This window comes from Vidua chalybeata, chromosome 2 (genome assembly GCF_026979565.1).
Source record: "Vidua chalybeata isolate OUT-0048 chromosome 2, bVidCha1 merged haplotype, whole genome shotgun sequence".
Classification (NCBI taxonomy): Eukaryota; Metazoa; Chordata; class Aves; order Passeriformes; family Viduidae; genus Vidua; species Vidua chalybeata.
In genome coordinates this window covers 76192717-76210464 of record NC_071531.1, presented here as the reverse complement: position 1 = coordinate 76210464, position 17748 = coordinate 76192717, and the positions used below count along the sequence as shown (strand labels likewise).

At 39.4% G+C, this 17748-nt stretch overlaps 1 protein-coding gene across 1 annotated transcript in view; it reads left to right on the top strand.

Moving 5' to 3' along the window:
- Positions 1-17748, top strand: part of TENM4 (teneurin transmembrane protein 4) — a 342526-nt gene that overhangs the window by 164273 nt on the left and 160505 nt on the right. The window contains exons 5-7 of the mRNA XM_053934325.1: positions 523-693; positions 5503-5717; positions 11170-11380. Of these exons, the coding sequence (XP_053790300.1) occupies positions 523-693; positions 5503-5717; positions 11170-11380 (597 nt within the window). The remainder of the gene's footprint in view (positions 1-522; positions 694-5502; positions 5718-11169; positions 11381-17748) is intronic.

The window sequence follows — 17748 nt, the reverse complement described above, 5'->3', positions numbered from 1 at the left end:
TCAGTTTTGACTTGGTCTTAACCAGGGAAAGCTGTCAGAGATGTCTATAAGGGCTTCTGTGTATAATTCATGGGTAAAAAAAAAAAAGACAACATATATAATACACTTGTGAATATGGCAAAACAAACCGGAGTACAGTTCCGTAGGATTTATTGGTATGTTAAGAAATAATACTCCTTGTATTTCTGTGTTCACCGCATTGTCACCCCAGCCTTGGAAGCTTTGTGAAGCACTGTGCCTGGTTATCCTATTACTCAGATCATGAGTCAGGAGTGGTTCTGCTGGAAGAAGCAGAGTGGATTGTTACAGGTGATCTAAATTGAGTTTAAGTGGGTGGAAAGACCTAGAGAGCTGGTATGGTAGAAGCAGCAGGGGCTGTCTAATTACATTAATCCCATTCTTGTCCTAAAGCAATGACCACTGATAAGGCACTGGAGCAAGGGTTTAGAAAGAGAAAGTGCCCTTGTAGTTCTGAAACTCTCCCAAACAGAAAAAGATGACTTTTCTCATTGCTCACCACAGCCATGCACCTGTTTGGCCTAAACTGGCACCTGCAGCCGATGGAAGGGCAGATGTATGAGATCACGGAAGACACAGCCAGCAGTTGGCCAGTGCCAACGGACGTCTCCTTATATCCTTCGGGGGGCACAGGGTTAGAGTTACCTGACAGGAAAGGCAAAGGAACCAGTGAAGGTATGGTTGGTGTGTGTCCATGTTGTGAGTCCTCTGTCTGCCTCTAAATTCCAGCCGTCCAATCTCATGTTCCATTACCCTCAGTGCTGCCATCAGCAGGTGCTTTTCCAGTCTTTCATGTCTAGAGCTAGTAGTTGTCAGTCCTGTTTCCATATGTTTCTAAGTTTCATTTCCCTCTGATGTCCACTAATGCAATAAAACTGTGTGAAACCTTCTCCACGCATTCAAGGCATTCTCACAGACTACAGAAGGCCAGCATGAAAATGCTGCCTTGAGTGGCTGTTTTCATGGGAAAACATTGTCTCTTGAAAATTAAATGATTCCTGGAGCACTGGATCAAGCTTCCTCTGCAGAACTACAAAAATGTTTGAGTTTGTCTATTTGGTGCCACTTAGCAAATGTTCTGAGGACCAAAATACTTACTGAGAGCTATTACACTGTAAGTTTTGGCACTCCAGAGTTGAACATAGCTTTGCAAAAGTAGCCAGATAAAAGGCCTAGTCACCATAAAGTATCATGGTGTTGACAGAAATTAGAAGCAGCTTATGGGTCCTCAATTCAGCAGCACCTTATTCAGCAGCTTTACATCACTGTGTTCTTTTTTTAGAGGCACCACTGCTAAAAGTACTTGTAAGCTCTGCGAAGTCTTATCCCTCCCCAGACATAGCTGGAGAAATGAGAAATGCAAACTTTCAGAAAGTTTTTTCTGTTTGTGTGTCAAGCTTCTCTATATATAATGATGAGATTCCAATAAAGTAATAGACTATTTTTTATAGTTATTTTGGTGGAAGTTTTTTGAACAGATAAGATGTATGCTACTGTTCTTGCAAGTCAGTGAACTCAAAAGTTTCCACAGAGTTCCCTAGGCTTTGGCTGACAGCCTGTTTTAACATGTTTAAATTAATTGTAGCAGGTTTTTCCTGTAAGAGTTTTTCTGTCTTTATTAGTCCAAATAAAGGCCATAATTATGTGTGTTCCTTAAAACAGTGCATTTACTGGTAACTGATGGCTGCCATCAAGTTGCTAAAAGGAAAAATCAGCTAAGCAGGTTATTCTCAGCAAACCTTACTAGACAGTACAGCAAGCTGCAGACAGCCCTGCTGTTGTATTCAAAAATACTTAACGACAGATCATTTTCTTTTCCTCTCTAACTTGCCATATGTTTAATTTTTGAATCATCTAGCTTTGATCTGTCCATTTCCTTTTAAAAGTCAAAATGAAAATAAATGTAGGTATTCAAAACTGCCATCCAAGTGAAAGACCTCTACTTGATTTTGTTTTAGTCACATTTACAGTGACATGAGTAGAAGTTTTGATTGCTGCTCTGTTAAAAGAGAAATCTGGGAAATAACCTAGTTATGTCATGAGAAGACCCCTCAAGTTAGTGCTTTGTATAGATCTTAGGGAATCTGTAGGCTTTAGAGGAAAATACCGTGTCCTGACTAAAAAACACATCAGCACATCTTTGGGGCAGGAGAAGTACTGTTCAGCCTTCAAATGCAGCTCTCTCCTCACCAGGTAACTGTGTAACTAATTCTGGACTAGCAGTGATGCAGGGCTTCTGTTCTAAAAGAATTCTTTTAGAATTCTAAAAGAATTTATGTGATTGAAATTTATTTTAAAAATAATTGAAATATATTTGAATGTCTTCCGGATCAGAATGAAATAGGCTGGAATGTGTTAGGAACATCCTTAGAGCTGATCTGAATGAATCATTACCAGTGTCTTGCCAACTCTCAGTAACAGTCATTCCTTCTCATCTGTGGCTGTGCTCCAGAACAGCATTTGCCTCTGTTCAAGCTCAACCCTGTTTACCAAAGCACTTAATCACATGCTTACATTTAAGCATGTAATTGACTGTGGTTGAAGTCAGAGCTTTGTGTATTTTTAAGTGTTTTGATGGGGCAGGGAACCATCCTGTGAGAAATACAGAGAGATCCAGCAAGGTCTGAAATGAAATAGTTCATTTTGATATAAAGAAATTAGGAACAGTTGCTACGGTAACTAAAAAGTTCAAGGTAATGTGCAGAACGAGCAAAGTAATTGACAGCCCAATTAAGAATTCAGACCTGAAGTTAATTTTAAGGCATCAGGCATTCTGATTAAAAGCCAGTTTCTGATTAGAAGCTGAAATGGCTTTTTTATTGTACTTTCTTTGTGAAGTATCCAGTCCATAGGGCCTAATTTTATTGTAGCTGCAACTGGTGAAACAGAGAGGGATTTCAGGGACTGAATTCAGGCTGGTGAAGAAAGCTTCTCCTTGGACTTCTGTATCAGGACAAGCTTCAACCTCTGGCAACATGACATAAGAGCTCTTAGGCTGTCTGCTTCTCAGACATACAAATGTCCACCAAGAGAAGACATAAAGTTTGTAATTGTGTGTACAGAAAGTTATTTCTGTGAGACTGTCTTTTGTAATCACAGAAGCATTTTTGTTTGCATGAGCAAGTGCTGATCTCTCTACAGAATACATCCCGTGCTCATTTTCTTCAGGCTCTATCTTGCATAGCAACATCTGTCATATTAAATTCTCACCTTCCCTGATTCACTCTGATGTACAATCTTTATTAATGAACAATCATGGGGCATATCAAATACTTTAAAGTTTTCATCTGAATATCTAAGAATCTATAAAACATGTCAGTGATAATCAGAAAAAATATATCCTTCATTTGAACTAAAACATGTGATGTCTTTAGTTCTTCTTTAATAGAATCCTCAATTTTTTCATCTTACAATAGTGCAATAAGAAACTTTGCATGAAGATGTTGGAATTGTTTCTCATAATCCTGAGAGTGTGAAAAGAAAATTTTAGTATGCCAAATCAATACTGTCAATCCAGTTGATAAAGTAATTCCCTTCAGAATGTAGCTGGTTGATTTTCCTTGTACAATTATACTCTATTAGAACAGAAGGATTCAGAAAGAATGCCCTTTTAACTAAGCTGTTTCCTATTATCTCCTTTAATATGTACATGAACTGAAAAAGGATAAAAAGTCAGCAGATTTCCCACCTGTATTTATTTGAGAGTGATGAGCAAACATAAATTGAGATCTTATAAAATTAAGAGTAGCTTTTTTTTGCGAACATGCAGCCTTTGCATATACATCTTTTATGCTGGTATGCATAAAACTTATGCCTCAAGATAGCTCATGCCATCAAGTCCTGCTCCAGCAGTGTCCTTAGGTAGTTGCTGACTTTAAATCAGGGTTTAGTGTTACTGGAGCCAAAAGTTCTGCAAGGAAAAATTCTCCATCCTTAATAGTTAATATGCCTATCATTTCTATATTCATTTTCAGAGACAGTTTACAATTTACATCTGTTTCTCCTGGAGCGTTTGTGTTCGGATGGTATGTGGAGAAATTTAAGGCAATACTGTATTTAACATTATATAAACTTAAAGGAAATGTCATTTGAAACAATAAAATGCAATGTTCTACCAGTCACCTTTTCAACATGGCAAGTAAATGCTGAGACTATTTGACAAAAATTCATGATAGATGGGAAAGGGTTTTTTTCCCCATCCTCAAATGTAGATACTGGAAGGAAAAAATTCATAATGTGATTTTCCTACAAAAGAATGTATGTAGCCAGAAGTTTCCTTCTCATTTTGTTAGAATTGTTTGTTCTGTGAAACACAGAGTAGTGTGTGCTGTAATGGCACAGAGATAAGAAACAAATTTATTTGAATTTCCAAAATTAATAACTAGTCCTTGTTGGTGACATGTTGCTCTCCTTACTAAAGCCAGAATCTTTCAGGTGACAGTACTGCATGCTTTTCCACTAGAAGTGTCCTTAATAAAGGATGTTTGCTAGGCAGTTGCCTTCTTCGTCATCCCTATGCTCTGCACCCAAAGCTGTGGCCACTGGTTATAGCACAGGCTGAAAAGTGAACATTCTGGCATTTGATTTTTCATTCTGCCCCGCATTCCCTGGTCTTCCTTTGGGTCCAGATTTTTTGAAGCAGCCATCTGCTTTGGGAGTTATGACTGCATAAATTTCCAACCTGGAATTCCTCAGGTGTGTTTTTAGGGTGCCAAGCTCCCTGCCGACTCCCTTGGACACTATGGCATGTCCTGATCCCATTTGAATACCCAGGCTCTCCAGCCTGGTAGTTTTAGAAACAGATGCCTCCATTTGTCTTCTGAAAGAAAATGGATAATAATAGCATACTTTACAGATTATATTGAAACCAAATTAAAACCTCTTATGTTTCTTAATAGATGCTACTCAAGTGCTGGGTATGGTCTCCTTTGTTTATCTCAGTCCTTTTTTTTTCATTAGCTTTTTTTTTGACTATTTCAAATACTGTTACCACTGTCAAGAATTAATTTAATAGAAAAACACTTTCCTTTCCCCACTTAGGCATCATTCATGCTGCTGTTCTCCACACTGCCATTCCACTCTGTGGCACGTCTATCTCATTCTTGCTACACTTCTCTTTACTAATTGAATGATGATTTCTCCATTCCTATACTTACACTAATTTAGGATATAATGTCAGATGATTTATTCTCCTCTTTGTAATGTAATTACACACTCTCTGATGTTACAATTTAAACAAAAGGCCATTTTTCTCCAGGTTACTCTTCCCGTGCTCATGTTTTCAAACAAAACAGTTACTGAAGCCAGAAATAATCCTGCCAGTTTTCTCCCCATGATCCTATGGATTGGCTAGACAAAGTACTCTGAAGACTTCCGGACACTAATGGACTGTTTCTCAAGATCAGTGTCAGAGATACCAGTATGATTAGATTACTTTCAGAATCTAAAAACTAATTCAAGAATTTTGTTCCTGTGTTTTGGCAGGAAAGCCCAGTAGTTTCTTTCCAGACGACAGTTTTATAGACTCCGGAGAAATTGATGTAGGCAGACGAGCCACACAGAAGATCCCTCCTGGTATCTTTTGGAGATCTCAGGTGTTCATCGACCACCCAGTGCATCTGAAATTCAATGTGTCTTTAGGAAAGGCTGCTCTGGTTGGCATCTATGGCAGAAAAGGACTCCCACCATCACACACACAGGTAATGGGACCTTAATTCAATTAAATTATGTGTCTCAAATTGATGTTTGTGTTATGTATAGTTTTATTTCATCTATTTCTTTCAAGAATTTGTTGCATGCTTGCAAGATGCCCAAGGTCGTTTATCCAGAGACTGAGAATCAAGAGACAATTATAAAAATTTACACAAATTAATCTGGTAGGCTGTAGGCAGGGGCAGAGCAGGTTGCCAGTTGCCTAAGGCAGCAGGCTGCCAGAGGAGAAGGGTTTTGTGAGGCTGGTAGTCACTGAGGGTACCAGTTGCTCCAAACAGCAGAAGATACCACCTTCTCCATCCAGTACTTTGCACAAAGGCAGCCACACTCAAACTGCATCCAAAGGAATCTTCTGTTAAGCAGATTCATATACCTCAGGTCTGTCTCTCTTTCGGCCACTGTCTTTCCCATCTCATGGTAAGGGCAGTGAGACCCCAGTTGGTCACCCTTACAGGAGCAAGATTCACTTCTGTCTTCCATGAATGCCTTGAGCCAACCCTTCACAAGATGTATGCTGACTGTCAGCTTAGACTGAGGTTTGTCAGGGCCGAGTAATTAGTGTATAAGAAAAGAAAACCAGTTTTTTACAGAAAAATGAAAACAGATCTTTTTTGTAACACGCCTTGACAAAAAAAATATCAAAAAAATCACTTTGTGGGAAAAGCTCTTAGGAACCGTCCCCTTAAATAAGGAATTTATACATTATTTTCTCTCCTTTCTGTTTCAGCTTCTAAGCTGCTCTTACCCAGATTGATTAATACATTAGGGCATAATACACTGGCAGTGCAAAGTATCTTACTCCCACTTGCATCAGCAGGTTATCAAAGAATTAGCAGGTTTATGTTAGTGTATCTTGCCCTTGCCCTCTACCATTAGCTGAAAATACTAGAGATTTATAGAAATACCTTTTTTTTGGTTTTTGAACAAACAAATATGTTTATTATGATCTCTGTGGATAATATGGTATTTTGTACATATTAACACACCTTCCACTTATTTCTGTCAAAGAGGTGTCATAAATCTCTGCCTCTCATGCTCCTCTGCCTACTTTTCTGCAGAATTAAAATATTTCAGTAGGATCAGCACATCATCATTTCAGTGCCACAGTAATGCTGTTACTGCCCTTTTCTAATCAGTCTCCTGTCCCAGGGAGATTCAAACATTTGCAACTTTAAAATCCTGTGTTAGTTAAATATAAACTCAAATCGTGATTGCATAATACTAATTTTAGATCAGAACTCTGTATTCATTTTATTTGTTTATTATCATTCTTAAATTTTGTTACAGAACAGAAGATATTACGCTGATAGGTTCAATTGTTTAATAAAAAAAATTTAACACATAAACCTCACTTTTTTCATGGAGTGCAGGTATTGGTTTCCCCCAAGGTCATAAGTCCTGCAAGCAGATGTGCTCAAGTGTGGGCTCCATTGTCCATGGGGCCAGAGGTCCTGCCAGGAGCCTGCTCTAGCACAGGCATGGGATGGGGTCACAGCCTTCTTTCATGCATCCACTTGCTCCTGCATGGGTCTTCTCGTTAGGCTGCTTGCAGGTGGATCTCTGCTCCCCTTTGGAGCTCCACAGGTTGCAGGGCCACAGCTGCCTCATCATGGTCTGCACCACGGGCTGCTGGGGAATCTCAGCTCCAGCATCTGGAGCTCCTTCTGCAGTGACCTTGGTGTCTGCATAATTGGTCCACTCACATATTCTCACTCCCCTCTTCTTTAGCTGCAATTACTTCTGTGCAATAATCTTTTTGCTTTCTTAAATACGTTTTCAAGGAGGTGACAATTACTACCATCACTGAGAGGCTCAGCCTTGGCCAGTGGTGGGTCTGTGTTGGCGTCAGCTGGCATTGGCTCTGTCAGACACAGGGAGAGCTTCCAGCAGCTTCTCAAAGCAGCCACCCCTGCAGCCCCCCGCTACCAAAACTTGGCCATGCAAACCCAGTACAATGCTCAAAGTCGTATCTATCCATGCTAAAATAACAAACTATTCCAAATTCTCTTTGGGAAACTTTCTCTGGCTGTGGTGATTGTTTTCTATTTTAGGTTGCCAACAACTGTGGTCACTAATGATTAGGAAGAAAATGTAAGTTCCAAATTTCTATAGTCTTAGAAATAGATCATGCAGAAGCCCATAATAGTTTACTATTAAGAAAAAGCCATTTCTTCTCACTCTTCTCAACAAATCATAATAAGTTACACAATTTTGTTATGGTCTATTAGATTTAACTTTCCTAGATCAAATCCTTTTTTAAACTCATTTTAGCCTAGACCAAATTTCAATAAGTCATAAATTTTAAGGATAGATTGTCACTGCTTGCAGAGGGCATTTTTCCATTTGTACAGTTTGAATTGATTAATATGTTATTTTATCAATTATTTCCTTGCTGGCAGTAACTAATTGCCTATTAGAAATCTTTGAATATATTAAAATGCAATATAACCCAATCCATTTGTGGCTCAGTTAATATTTACAACTAGTGACTAGTAGCTTGGCAAAGTCATCAACATCTGCAGCAGCATCTTGCAAATATTTATTAAAGAAACCTTTTGTTTTTGGCAGAAAGCCCCAAGTAAGCATAACCCAGACTGAAGTGGAGCAACAGCAGCTCACTGTACCTGAGTGCCTTGAAGTTGTTTTCCTCTTACTAAGCTCTAAGTAACTACGTCCAGTATATAGCAGGAAGTGGATGCTTGTAAGCACAATCCACAGAACATTTCTTAGATGTCCACTTTATAATGAGTGGTTGCATCCTAGAAGTGTTTCTTCACTTGCAATCCCATGATTCTAGAAAACTAATTCAAGCTACCATGGAGATGTCAGCACTTGGTGAGGTGAACTTTACCTATGGTTTCTTACGTTCTATTTTAAAAATTGAGTCAAGCTGTTACATCATGCTCAAAAATGAATATGGAAATACTTTGGGTTTTCTCTTATAGGATTTACCTTCTTCAGTTTGCTTGTTCCTTATTCAAACTCAAGCTCTGTTGAGACATTCCCAGCACTCAGACACCACGATGATGCCCTCTGTCAATGTCCTGCTCAGCTGTGTCTGGCATGGTCACTCTGAGACCCTCTGAGGCATCAGCCAAGACAGTAGCTCATGCTTAGAGAGGCTACTGACATTGGGTCCCAAAGTGTCTCTCAAACCAACCACTCACCAGTATCCTCTTAAATCCTTCTGTTGTTTTCGTAGAATCATAGAATATGCTGAGTAGGAAGTGACCTATGAGGATCATCTCCAACTTCTGGCCTTGCACAGGAGACCCCAAGAATCATACCATGTGCCTGAGAGCATTGTCCAAACATTTCTGTGACCACTTCCCTGAGGAGCCTATTCCAGTGTTCAGCCACACTATGAAAAACCTTTTCCTGTTATCCAACCTGAACCTCTCTTGACTCAGCTTCAAGCTGTTTCCTCAAGTCCTGTCACTGGTCACCACAGAGAAGTAAGACATCAGTGTCTGCCTCTGCACTTCCACTCAGTGAGGCACTTGCAGACTGCAATGAGGTCTCCCCTCAGTCTCCTCTTCTCCAGGCTGAACAGACCAATGACCTTGGCCACTCCTCATGCAGCTTCCCCTTCAGAGCCTTCACCATCTTCCTGGCCCTCCTTTGGATGCTGTCTAAGAGCTCAATGTTTTTCTTATATTCTGTCACCAAAAACTGCCCCCAGGACTCAAGGTGAGGCTGCCCCAGTGCAGAGCAGAGCGGGAGCGGGACAATCCCCTCCCTTACCCAGCTGGCGATGCTGTGCCTGATGCCCCCCCGAGCACAGTTGAAACATAAATTTACATTTTTCATTACAAGTGTTTAGTATTTATACTTGCCTTGTATTTTTAGATTTTAGATTGTATATTTTTATAATTTATATATATGTCATATTTTTACAAAACTGAAACTCTGTCTCTAGCAAAGCTAACTTGGATAGACACCCAAAAGGAGTGACATTTGCAGTGTGGCAGCTTTTATATTCTCAAAAAGACATTTCAGCACCAAATTTGAGATCTGTTACTGAAATATAACCAAAAGAAAATAAAAATTATAGCAAGGATCAAAAATAATTTCCTCTAAATAAATAATTAAAAATACATAATTAAAATAATCTAGGGACAAATTCTGTCATTTTGTATGCGAGCTATGTCATATATAGCTTATTGCTCAAAACGTTCTTAGAAATAAACACTTCTTTTTTTAACTTAGTAGCTTAACATTTTTTAACTTTTCCTACATAGGAAAGAACATGTCATCAAGTCCTTATCTTGGTTGACTTTGAAGACCATACCAGACAACTTAATAACAAGCACCTAAATTTTGCTACAGTAGAGTGAAAAGGGATAGGCAGCCTAAATATTGCCACAGTCAACTAACACTCAGCAGCCATTCAGTGTAGCAACATTTACAGGTTCAGAAATAAGTGATGTTGTTTCTTTCTGCCTGTTTTTCTTCTTCCTGCAAAAAAAAAAAAAAAAAAAAATCACAAACTTACTTGATCAGCTGGATGAGAGAGACAAAACCAAGTCAGGGAATAGAAAAGCTGAATAGTGCCTCAGTTGTTGGATTCTGCTTGCAAGGTGTCCTGGTCATCTAAACACATGATATAAGTCAGATTAGATAAGGTTCATTTAACATTTGTGATGTCTTCTAGGCTTATATCTGCCTCATCCCATTAATATAATACCAGACAAAATACAATTATTGTGGAAAATCAGTGGAAGGTTTTTTTAAATAGGGAACTAAAGGGAGTTGTAATACTAGTATCAAAGCAAAGCAGTTGTTCAGTTGAAGTTACCCTTGCAGAAAGTAAATGCATCCTTTTGAGGAAAATACCTAGAGCCACTACTTAAATGGGACTATTCTATATTATTTATCTGTTTTACATCTTTATTTTCTATTACCTTTTAACCACTTTTCCTGTTGTTTTAAGATAAAACCCCTGTTGGCTAAGCCAAATACCTCTGCAAAACCTCTTCCAGAGTTCACTTTAAAATATTTTTTACTTTTCCCTTGGTGACCCATAGCAACTCCGGCAAACAACCCAGTTGTGCTAGATATATTTTTCTGTCTTATTTTCTGTATTAGTCAAGACATAAAAAAAGATAACAAATAAGCTGCTTAGTGTCATATTTACAGTGCAGTTGAGGCATGGTCTCATGTTTTCCTGCCTATATTTCTTCAGAATGAGAACACCTCAGTACGGCCAATATGCTGCAAGTCACCTTCTAAACAAAGATGACTTCAAGATTCGTATAATTACAGGAAAATATATTCATATACTAGCTATTTCCGAAACGGTTACTTGCAGGTAGTCCAGGAAAGTACTTGAGTTACCAAAGCAAATCCTGTTTATGATGCTTCTGCAGACCCAGAATAAGAGACTAAGCTTGAGGATACCTGATAAACACACAAACATAACTCCCTCTTATGTTTCAGTTTGACTTTGTCGAGCTCCTTGATGGAAGACGTCTGCTGACACAGGAGGCGAGAAGCTTGGAAGGACCTCAGCGGCAGCACAAAACTTTTGTGCCCTTGGCCAGCCATGAGACAGGATTTATCCAGTATTTAGATTCAGGAATATGGCATTTAGCCTTCTACAATGATGGCAAAGAATCGGAAGTGGTTTCTTTTCTTACTACTGCTATTGGTAAGGATTTCCTCCATTATTCCTGAACTCCTAAGTATGCCCTGGGGCCAGGTATTAACGCATGTACTCGAATTGCACGATGGCTATGTGTGGTTTTGGAGAAAATGCTTGGAGGGGATTTTATTTAGCAATATGCTGAATACTGTTAGACCGTAAATGTTGAGTAAGTATTTTGTAGGTCTTTTAAGTAACTGTAACCATAACGAGATTCTGCACAGTGCCAAACATGGATTACAAACTGGAAAATCCTTGCTTTATTTTCTTAATTTGATTTTCTCTTTATTTAGTTGGCTTATGTTGGTTTTGTTTGATTTTTTTGTTTGATTGATAGGCTTTTTTTCTCTTTCTGGAGCAGAGGTGTAGGAGTGATTGAAGAACTGAGAGTAGCACCATTCCACAGTTCTGTGGTACAGAGAGTTCTGCCATTGAACACCATCGAAATCACTCAAGCTGGAATTCAGGCAGGGCATTGGGCTTAAAACTCCAATAAAGTGCACTGTAAGCCTTGGTAGTAGCAACCACAGTAACAGGAATCCGTGTTTCTCCTTGCTAACAGAAAGAAGCTGAGATTGCTTAAGAAGAACAAATTAACTGAATAGGTCTTCTGACTTCCCTGGCAATAAAATGCCCTGTCAGTTCAGCTCACAGGCATGGATTTGTTGCTGTCAAGGAGGAAAAGATGCTGCCAGTGGGTGCCTGACAGCACACTGAGTATTCTTCTTCCACCCTGTAAATATCCAAATCTGTGTCTGATTCAGTAATATTTAATTTTGAATTTGATTGACCTACTTAAAGTGTTCATATACCGAAATTCATTTGGTTGTAATTTAAAGATTAGTCCATAAAACTAGCACTCAGCTGTCTTCTGACCACAGTGTTTAATGGACTTTTTTTCTTTGCAGAAAAAAAACAGACTCATTCCAAAGCTGCCATTAATCCCTCTCCCAACAGAGGCATTGGTGTTGAGTCTCAGCTGTCTGCAGTAGTTACCTAAGAGCTATGGGCTGTAATTTGTCTTGGCAGGCTAATTAAAAAGTTTAGGTCTTACTAAAGCAAAGTCATTAACATCTCAATATTCCATTTTAGCACTAAAGTTTATCTAATGCAGAAATGGAAACTGTTGTAATACTGTGTTTTAAATTTAAAACCTGAAAATGTGATTTTCTGTCTTGTTTGCAGCTGAGCAACACTAGAGGTAGTTACTTCTAGATGTGTATTAGCTTATGAAATTGAAGTCTTACTCTACAGAATGCAGACTCACTTCCACTTAGTTTACTTTAGTAATTTGATTTTTTACTTAAAGCAACTACAGAAGCTTAAGATATTCTTCTGAAGGCAACTTTTTTTCCTTGTCTAAGAATGTCTTTGGTTCAAAATTTCCCATCACAGGAAAGAAATCGGTAAGGCTCTAATAGCAGAAAACACATTTGAAGCACTGTCGCTACTTGTTCTTGTTATCAAAGTGATGCTTAAGTGTTCTAGCCAGACTTTTCTATTGGCCCCATTGCACCAATATAGGGAAAAACAAGAAGAAAAATAAAAGAAGCATTCTTAATTTGCCTTTGAGCATCAAGGGAATGGTGGGGGTGAGAAGCATGTCAGATTGTCTTCAAGGCAATCTTAGGTTTTTTTTGGTATTGCTCTGCTGTACCTTCATGACTGCATGATAAACAGAACACTCCACAATATGGAGCCCATGATATATTAGATATATCCCTTGCTGACCTTGAATCATTCAGGGTTTCTGTGATTCAAAAAAAAAGGAAGTTTTCTTTTGCTACACAGATGGGAATCACTTTATCCACTGGCAGCTGTATATCAACACAAAGCTGTATTGTAAAAAAACCTGTTTAAGTACAAGCTATGCATTTTGAAACAGACTTAAGTAAAATTTTTAGGTAGGAAAAAGTGGTTTCTTGGCTAGAATTTCTCCAGAAAAGTGCAGCATTTGTATAAGTACCATAAAAACCACTGTAGTAGCCGTAACAAGTTGGTACTTTTCTCCTCAGTGTAGTTTTCAACAACTTGTTTAAAAAAAAAACCTAAACAGTCAGTGTTTTGTGTAACTCTAATGCTTCAGAACCTTTCTAGTGTATTCATGAAGTCTGGCAAGACATGGTTGCTAGATTGGAAGTACATAAATACTGTAGTACTGTAGTGTTACTATTTTTTTCACTGCCCAAGTAAAGAGGATAAAGCAACCTGACAGTGCTTATGAACCCATGTGTAAAGTTGCAACACCAAACAAATAAATCAAGTCACACATTATGGGAACCTTAGATCTGTCTGTGCAGGGTGAGGAACCTTCAAAGGAGTTGTGTTGACTGTCAGAGGCAAGCTGCCATTTCATTTGATTCCTGTGGCAAGACCACCTAAAAAATCTCCCTTATTATTCCACTAGCACAGGGCTTACAGTAAGAGTGAGTTTGAAAAGTATAGCTGTGATACAGGAAGAAGTAGGATCCAATGATCTGAGAAGAGGACCAGCAGCCTAGAACTCCTGAATTCTGATTGATGTGTTAATTCTGCCCCAGCCTAGGCTCATGCTTCAGCTGCTCACTGGGTAAAACTGAGAAGAGTGACATTTCCCCGGAGATGCTGTGAGGGTGATAGAACTGCTGGGAAAATGAATGAAGCATTAATTAATAATCACAGATAGTAGTAGAAAGCAGAAAATTGATAATGGTGATCATAATGATAAGTTCGTAAAGCCAAACTGTGCAGTCATTGCTTCAGGCAAACATCCCCTGCGAGTGAGGACTCACCAAAATAAATGGCAATAGCTTTTACTTCAGCAATAAACATGTTGGATGGAATGAGTGCTGATTTTCCAAGTCTTATCTGCTATGTTTCTACAGACTGAGTTGTTCAGAGCCAGCAAATCATTGCAGGCTCTGTATGACAATATCAACTGCAATTACTCTGCAGTGCTTGCCTGGAATGATTTGGCTTCCATTATTCTAGTGAAAACTGGAGAAAAATGGAAAAAGGCATCTGTATTCCCAGTTTGATAATACACAGTTAATTTCATAAATTGTGAGGGTGTCCATTATACAGCTTTGGAATGTGATAAAGCTATAACTAAATCCACTCAGGAACATTAGCATAGATTTTGAGGGCAGGAGATGGTAACTTGGCCTGTTTTCTAAATGGCTGTGGAATCATCATCACTGAGTGGCTAGGTGTTGTCAAAATGTGTGCCTGTTACATGCACTGAACGTAAACCTGGGAGAATATAGCCTTGTAATGCCTGTCAGAACTTATACTTCTGAATAGTACAGGAAATTCAGTTGGAGGGAAAAAGATTATTCTGGAAAAGTTTTCAGCTTTTAATGGCATTTTTATATCCCATTCTTCCAAATTACAATTCATTACATTATAAAGGAATGGACAGTCAAGGTCTCTCAATAATAAATTAATCTTTTTGTAAATTATATTGGTGGGACTTTCTGAAATTCTAATAGAAACATTCTTTGAGAAGCACCTTGTGGATTCACAATCTGCCACAATCTGCCTGATAGTGGTAATTTATTTAGAGCAATCTTGTCTAGTGAAGCAAAATAGTAGGCTGAGGAATCAGCTGGAATCAGTACATCTGAGACGGAAATTTTAGCTGAAAGTCTGCTCAGTAGAAGCAAGAAACATCTGAGAACCCTGAAAAGAGCATCTGTGGAGTCAAAGTGTCTTCCAGCAGCTGTTACTGCTGAGCTCAGGCAGTCTCGACTGTGCAGGGCCATTGAGAAATCAAAAGGAAGAGCAAAATCAATTGTCTGTGAGAGGAGAGCATCACTGTTTACCAGCATGTCACCCAGCAAGCGACAGGAAACACATGCAGAACACCCGGGATAGGATGCAAGGTCTCATCTCATTCCTATCTTCCACATGAGACAATGCTTAAGTTAAGAAAAGGACCATTCTTTCTGCTCCCTCTACCATCTGTAAAAAAACCCTGCTGTAAGTAGTTTCCTCCACTGAAGTGCAAGACAAGCTCCACTGTGATTTATAAGGGGCTGCCAGCACAGCCAGCACCTGGCAATACACACCAGAAGGCACGTGCCCTTCCTGCAATAGCCAGAATGTAACCTACCCCATGCAGTCCCTAGGACAGCACTTTACACTCAGGAATGGTACCAGCAGAGGAACACTTCACAGTGGGACTGAGCTCAGAGGAGAAATTGCAGGGCACAGAGACAAGTGTGGGACTGGGAACCCTCCTTGAGGGAGAGGTGACAAGAATGGCTTTCTTAGCATTGTGTGAAAGTGCCTTTGTGTTTAGCTTGTTCTTAGCAAAGGGAAAAGGAAGCATCTGAGTAGCTCAGATGCAAGCTTCCCTTGCTTTTGCTGCTTATGTGTAAGTTTACTTAAACTCTAGCAATTTCCACTTCAGAGAGGGATACAGAAGTGTGATGCACTTACAGTTGCAAAGCCATTTATGTTATTTACACTTACTTGGCTAATGTCTGGAAAAATCTAAATTTGTTTCATGTAAATATTGAGGAGTCAGGATACTGTGCAGAGTAACATGGCATGTGATCTGTTCTGGCTTGCACTTTCCTTTTAGCTCGTTAATGCTGCAGTTACTTGACTTAAAAGTCCCCCATGTACTATTAGATCTTCAGGACTCTGAAGGAGGAAAAGTGCTTTTAATGTCCCAGCTACCCTTTTCTGAACTTCTCCTTAGGCTAAAGAGGCTGAAAGTTCAGCAAGTACTTTGCTGAATCAGAGCTCCTTAACTGCTAATGAGACTCCAGCTGCTTTGTGGAAGAGCTCAGTTTTCCCCTATTGCATGAGTATGGTCATCTTAGCCCTTCTGTTTCAGAGAGGGACATGGAGCACTTCCACTTTGTGGTAACCCTCTGCAGGTAATCAGTTAGTAACCCATTCCTGCCCACACTCTCGGCTATTTTTTTGCTCTGCACAGAAAAAGAAATACAGCAATATGAGAACTGTACCAGGAAGTAAAATCACCTAATTTTTTATGTTATTGATCTCTGTGCTACAAAATAATAGCAGAGCTTTGCAGGCTCTGCAGATAGTTTTTTCAACTTCTGCTCTGTATGCCCCCCTACAAGCAGACATCCGATGCTCTGTCAGATGGGTGATGCTTTTTTAAATTACTCTCTTGTTGCTGCCAACCCTTTTATTGATGCTTTGTTTCCTGCTTTCCACTCTTACCTAGCTTCTCTGAGTGTGGCCGAGCTCATAGGTCTCAGGTGGTATTTAGAAAAGATACAGTCACTCAATTCATGTAGAAAGCAAAAAATGCATTTATGAGTCTCTGCCAGACCGTGTTAGGTTTTTCTTTCCTTGTGTATTTGATCTCATGAATGACATTTTACTGACAGGTCTGCTTGGCTGAAAATGCTTATCCTCAGAGCCAGGTTCAGGTTATGCTGCAGCAGTGCAAGGTGTCTTCCTCTAAACATCCAGCTGGCCACAGAGTGTGAGGTCCTCTGTGAGAATTGAACTCAGTCCATATAGAAGATTGTCAAGAAGACAGGAGATTGCCCTCTCCATCCTAGCCAAATCCAGCCTGATAGGTTCAGTATCACAAGGTGAGACAGAAATGTGGGGTGAACTCCCTCTGCCTAAGCTTTGTGAGCTGCAGGAATTCCCCACTCTAAGCAGGTGTCATAGTGTGCTTGGTGAGATTTCACTTTCATCCAGCCCATCTGTAAATCTAGTCTGTTCTTTTTATAGGGCTTAATAAAAAGCAAACATGGGCTGTGCCTGGATTTGGAAATGGAAAGAGGGCTGTGCAGAGGTGAAACTTTTCACATTAGCTTGCACTCCTCATATCCAGAGTTTGTTTGCTATTCTCAGTAAAACAGTGATGATGATTTTGGATAGATAGTGACACAGCCCTTAAAACTTTAGCGCTGAAAGTCAACAGCAGCTTTATCAGTGTACCCTTAATCTTTTCATGTTTTTCCTCAAAACTGATGAACAGCCTTATTTCCCAATGAAGTGAGCCAAGAGGGTGAACATGTTCCAGAAGTTTATCTCTGTGTCTGCCTTTTCAGATGACTCCTAACAGATCAAACATTCCTCCTGGTTCTTAAATCCCTTTCAGCTTCAGTCAGTAATGTTTGTGATCCTATGGTACACTGCTCCTTAAATGTTAACTGCAGCTTTCTGCCTGCTGCTACTTAGATCTACAACACTTCCAAGGAACAGGAAGTCAGACCAATTGTTTCAAATCTAGATGTTACTTGTAATGACCTTTTTTCTCCCTGCAAGTGTATGAAGCAATTCTTGCATAATAACCCCTCTTCCCAAGCCATAATGGCAGGCAAAATTATTATTTCAGGATTTTGCTATTGAAGATGTAAGGCATCGCAAATAAAGAGGAAATTAGGACATGTCTC